The sequence below is a fragment of the Oncorhynchus mykiss genome, chromosome 5, assembly GCF_057628025.1.
Source record: "Oncorhynchus mykiss isolate SJ-2025 chromosome 5, ASM5762802v1, whole genome shotgun sequence".
NCBI lineage: Eukaryota > Metazoa > Chordata > Actinopteri > Salmoniformes > Salmonidae > Oncorhynchus > Oncorhynchus mykiss.
In genome coordinates this window covers 32,867,174-32,873,173 of record NC_143026.1, presented here as the reverse complement: position 1 = coordinate 32,873,173, position 6,000 = coordinate 32,867,174, and the positions used below count along the sequence as shown (strand labels likewise).

Genomic DNA, 6,000 nt, shown 5'->3' with positions numbered 1-6,000 from the left:
GAGACGCAGAGTAGGTGAACGGATGTGTGGTTCCCACCGTGAAGCATGGCGGAGGTGGTGTGATGGTGCTTTGCTGGTGACACTGTCTGTGATTTATTTAGAATTCAAGGCACACTTAATTAGCATGGCTACCACAGCATTCTGCAGCGATATGCCAACCCATCTGGTTTGCACTTAGTGGGACTATCATGTTTTTTAACAGGACAATGACCCAAAACACATCTCCAGGCTGTTTAAGGGCTATTTGACCAAGAAGGAGAGTGATGGAGTGCTGCATCCTCTACAATCACCCAACCTCAACCAAATTGAGATGGTTTGGGATGAGTTGGACCGCTGAGTGTCGGAAAAGCATATGTGGGAACTCTTTCAAGTCTGTTGGAAAATCATTCCTCATGAAGCTGGTTGAGAGAATGCCAAGAGTGTACAAAGCTGTCATCAAGGCAAAGTGTGACTACTTTGAACAATCTAAAACATAAAAAAATGTTGAAACCCTTTTTTGGCTAGTACATGATTCCATTTGTGTTATTTTAAAGTTTTGATGTCTTCACTATTATTCTACAATGTAGAAAATAGTAATAATAATAGAAAAACCGTTCAATAAGTAGGTGTGTCCAAACTTTTGACTGGAAATATAGGTAACGGCCAAAATAAAGGCAACACCAACAAAGTTTCTTAATAGGGCGTTGGGCTACCCCAGCCATTTTCCTCAATCTACACACAATACCCCATTATGACAAAGCAAAAACCGGTTTGTAGAAATAAAAAAACAGAAATAACTTAGTTTCATAGGTGTTCAGACCCTTTGCTCTGAGACTAGAAATTTAGCTCAAGTGCATCCTGTTTCCATTGATCATCCTTGAGATGTTTCTACAATTTGATTGGATTCCACCTGTGGTAAATTCAATTGATGGGACATGATTTGGAAAGGCACACATTAGTCTATATAAGGTCCCACAGTTGATGGTTTATGCTCTGACATACAAAGGTTGAAGGAATTGTCCTTAGAGCTCCGAGACAGGATTGTGTCGAGGCACAGATCTGAGGAAGGGTACCAAAAAATGTCTGCAGCATTCAAGGTCCCACGAACACAGTGGCCTCCATCATTCTTAAATGGAAGAAGTTTGGAACCACCAAGACTCTTCCTAGAGCTGGACGCCCGACCAAACTGAGCAATCAGGGGAGAAGGACCTTGGTCAGGGAGGTAACCAAGAACCTGATGGTCACTAACAGAGCTCCAGAGTTCCTCTGTGGAGATTACTCTGCAGCACTCCACCAATCAGGTCTTTATGGTAGAGTGGCCAGATAGAAGCTACTCCTCTGTAAAAGGCACAACAGCCTGCTTGGAATTTGCCAACAGGTACCTAATTGACCATAATAAACAAGATTCTCTGGTCTTATAAATCCTAGATTGAACTTTTCGGCCTGAATAAGCTTAACTTCTGGTGGAAACCTGGTACCATCCCTACGGTGAAGCACGGTGGTGGCAGCAACATGCTGTAGGGATGTTTTTCAGCGGCAGGGAGAATAAGGATTGAGGGAAAGATGAACAGAGCAAAGTACAGAGAGATCCTTGATGAAAACCTGCTCGAGCACTCAGGGCCAGACTGGCAAAAATAAATATCCAAATGTGGACCCCAAGTGTTTGAGATGCCACCAGAGTCCAGTGACTGTGAGATACATGTTTTGGTCATGACAATCTTTGAGTGGCTTCTGTGACCCCATTTTTGAGGCACTCTCACATATGTGTAATACAACTGGTAGCCCCAACCCGTTCACTGCCATTTTTGGGGTACTTCCCCTAGACCAGAATGCTACAATGCATCAGGCGAATGCGAGAGCATTTTCCGCCGCCTTGTCCTCATTCACTGGAAGTCTGCAAAGCCGCCCTCCTTTATGCAGTGGGCTAAGGAGGTGATGTCATCTATGCCTCTGCAGAAGGTTAGGTACACTGTGCCTGGGTCCCGACAAAAGTTCAACTTAACCTGGTCTCCATTAATACAATACGTGGAGAGCCTGTCTTTTACTTAGTGTAACTTGCATATTTTGGTAACAAGTCATATCTGCTCTAGTGGCCATTTGTGCTGGTAAGAATTTTTACTGGACTTTTTCCATTGTTTTTGTTTCTATTACTGTTTTTCTGTTTGTTTTTGTCCTATTTAATTGACTTGAATACTATATACTTGTAAGATGCCTTGGTGGATTGAAGGGAGGTAGGGTGGACTGGAGGGAGGGAAGGATGGGTGGGAGAATGAGAGTTTGGGGTTGTACCGTTTTTGTTCTCATATTTGAAAATCTCTAAATAAAGTAAAGAGCGTGCTTTTAAAGACTGGGGCGAAGGTTCACCTTCCAATAGGACAACGACCCTAAGCACGAAGCCAAGACAACGCAGGAGTGGCTTTGGGACAAGTCTCTGAATGTCCTTGAGTGGCCCAGCCAGATCCTGGACTTGAACCTGATCGAACATCGCTGGAGACCTGAAAATAGCTGTGCAGTGACGCTCTCCATCCAACCTGATAGAGCTTGAGAGGATCCGCAGAGAAGAATGGGAGAAACTCCCCAGATACAGGTGTGCCAAGCTTGTATCGTCATACCCAGAAGACTCGATGCTGTAATCGCTGCCAAAGGTACTTTAACACTTAGTTCGTTTTTTTCTTCTTCATAAATTTGCAAAAATATTCAAAAAAACTGTTTTTGCTTTGTCATTATGGGGTATTATGTTTAGACTGCTGAGGGAAAACATTATTTTCATCAATTTTAGAATAAGGCTGTAACGTAACAAAATGTGGAAAAAGTCAAGGGGTCTGAATACTTTCTGAATGCACCGTATACCCCATTTACTGAAGTGTTTTCTTTATTTTGGCAGGAAATTAATCCTGCTATGGAAATGTGAATTTTGTCTCATCGCTACAGGTATAGGTTAATGTCCGTACGAAGGTCGAAAGCCCCATTTTTGAGGCACTCTCACATATGTGTCATACAACTGTTAGCCCCAACCCGTTCACTGCCATTTTTGGGGTACTTCCCCTGTTGTCCAGGCCAGCACTGTTTCTTAACACAGAGCGCATCCAACCCGGAAGCCAGCCGCACCAATGCTCCCGCCAACCTTGGTTAGCGTGCACTGCCCGCCATAGGAGTCGCTGGTGCGCGATGAGACAAGGATATCCCTACCAGCCAAACCCTCACTAACCCGGACGACTCTAGGCCAATTGTGCGTCTGGGTGCGAACCCAGAGTCTCTAATGGCACAGCTAGCTCTGCAGTGCTCTAGACCACTGCGCCAACCGGGAGGCCCCAATTAATGGTAATTTTTGTAGCGATTGCTAGAAATAAAAGTGTAAATGGAAATTACATACTTCAAAAGCCTGTTTTTACTCTGGTGTCATGGAAAGGTCAATAATGTGCTACCTTTTCTGGAATTGGCAAGGCTCCAATGTATTTCAGCAATACGATGAAGGTACAGTAAAACATGATGGCTACAAAGATCAAATTAGAGTTTTATTAAGCTCTTTTACTGTGATTAAACAAACAATACATGTTTAAAACAGACTTTCATATCAAACATTTTTGTAGGCAAAAAAACTAAAACAGAAAACCGTCTCCAAAAAATGACAAAAATAGTATATTCTTTATTGTTGTCCAGGCCATCTTGGTCTGTGAAAGCACAGAAACATCGGTGTTAGACATGGCATGGCCGTACTGGCATCCATTATCAACTGTAGCAGGTTTGTTCTCAACTTGAAAACACACCATTTTGTTTCCTCCTGGATTAGGGGACCCCACTGGATCATCTGAAAGAAACAACTTTTTAGGGTATTCATGTTTAAACACAATTTCCTACTTGATAGGTTAATGTCCAAACAATGAACGTGGGGGACACCATTAACTAACACCAACCGAAAAGGGGGAGTTAAATCATTGGCTGACATAAGAGGAAATTCACTCATCACTAAGCTAATACTTTATGATCACATGGGATTCAATCAGAGGCTGAATTCACAGTAAGCCGTCTACAACCAGGGAATATATAAACATACACACACACACACAGTACTGTATTATCAGAGGGGAGAAAAAAGAGAAGATGTTTTCATAGTAGCGAGAGTTTCCACTCAGTGCATAAATAACTAGTCTCCACTAATAGAGCTAAGGCTGAGAGCCTCTTAAACAAGATTACTGCAGCCTTCAGTGGACACTAATGTTGATTCATATTCATTTACGATGTCCGCCACACTCCTCTCTCGACTGAGGTAAAATCGATACATCCATAGAGAAACACAAACAGTACAGATTGAGATACGGAAAATGATTTCTCTGTCCTCAGTCAGTGGATTATGTATCTGTCAGATAACTGGCTGGCTGCTGTGATGTTCGTGTCGGACAGCATTGGCTGATTTCACTGGCGCACACTCGCACAGACGCCGATCAAATATGAAATGTTCGCATGTAATTACTGTAAAAGCCCTAGAGGGCACAGAGACTGATGCCTGCACTTACCGTCCAATCAGACAAGGCCATTCAGACAAGTATCTAGCACACACACTAAACAATATACGCACACAGATGCATACACACACAGAGCAGTACTTCAAAACCTCTGACCACGTGAAGGGAACTTTGACCAGGAACATTGGCTACATGCACTTGACATGATGCTGTTGGGATAGATAGCACTGGGCAGCTGGGAGATTGGAGGTCAACCAGGTCAAACAGCCTCCATGGTCAGAATTACTCTACTGTATGGTAAACACACTCATCATCTAACTACACCTCTAATGCCACTGTATATTAGGCAATAGGAAAACAATGACAGAAGTTTACAGCGCAAATTTGCAAACCTCTCAATAATTTTACATATGAAGCCTCTGATGTGCTCCTGTTTACTTGCATCTCATTGCACAATAAATAAGCTGCCAGCCACAGCGAGACTATGGTGATTACACTTTCCAAATCAGCCTCTAAAATGTCTGTTTACCGCTCTCCCGGTCTAATCTGTGTGGTGGGTCGTTTTTACCTGTCACTCCACCACTCTACCCTCACCTGGCACCCATGCCTCTGTCACCCCCCTCAAAAATAGTTTTTTTGTGTGAAGACAATCAATTCCAATTCTCCAGGGATGAACGGGTTGTAAAGCAAGCAAGTCCTTTCAGGGCTTATAGCTCTAAATACTACATAGAATGTCTTTGGGTAAATTAACATAGGTTGACCCCCCCACACATCACTTCAGCACGTTGACTGCATTACAGTCTCAGACGGCTTGTAGACGAGCCAGTGAGTTGTAAAGGCCGGACCGACAAAAGCAGCGAGAACAATGCCAATCATCCCTCCGTAAAAAGAGAGGTAGAGAGAAACAGAATGGTTCTTTTTATCTGGATTCCTCAAACAGCTGCCATCCCCGCGAGTGTCTGTGTGACTGGCCTGCTCCCTCTGCCAGGGCGATGCACTGACGGCGAGAAAAGAGAGCGAAGACAGTGCTGCACTCGGAGTTGTCATTGTTGAGCACAACGTGACACGGGAGTATGAGTCAGTGCTGCACAGCTACAACACCAAGTAGACGGTCCTTGACATGTTCAAATGAGTCAATTGTGGGAAGGAGAGAGGGTACTGTGCTGAAAACCTCTTCAGCTTAACCTCTTTAGCTACAAATCACATCAGTGCAGAGTTTTAGCTCCATGACAGGCTGCGTCGCAAAATCTATAATGCATTGCCAAGTGAGTCATCAAAACGTATCAGCTATTCCACATATGTATACCTATGATTTACATTTCACACACGCACTGTGCCTCCCTGAACCGGGAAAACATACATCAGTATGAAGGACAAGCGGTAGAAAAACATCCAGAAGCCCAATACAAATGTAACTCCCTCTCTCTAGTCTTGCCCACCTCTAATAACACTGTTATCCATCTCTAATATTAGCTGCCCTGAACACAGTGTGTGTGACCAATCATATCATAGCGGGCCTGGGAGGAGAATTTCACTGTTACAGTGGGAAGCGAGGACT

The 6,000-nt window shown here is 43.6% G+C and overlaps 1 protein-coding gene across 4 annotated transcripts in view; it reads right to left on the bottom strand.

Annotated features, from left to right (window-relative positions):
- Window positions 1–3,481: 3,481 nt before the first annotated feature.
- nup214 (nucleoporin 214) overlaps window positions 3,482–6,000 on the bottom strand; it is an 80,245-nt gene continuing 77,726 nt past the window's right edge. For 2 of the 4 annotated variants that reach the window (XM_021602473.3, XM_090234513.1), the window contains exons 36-37: window positions 3,747–3,787; window positions 3,482–3,650 (exon numbers count right to left, since the gene is read on the bottom strand). In XM_021602473.3, coding sequence (XP_021458148.2) covers window positions 3,784–3,787 — 4 coding nt within the window. In that variant the 3' untranslated portion in view covers window positions 3,482–3,650; window positions 3,747–3,783. The remainder of the gene's footprint in view (window positions 3,651–3,746; window positions 3,788–6,000) is intronic. The other 2 variants (XM_021602472.3, XM_090234512.1) reach the window with 1 other exon arrangement.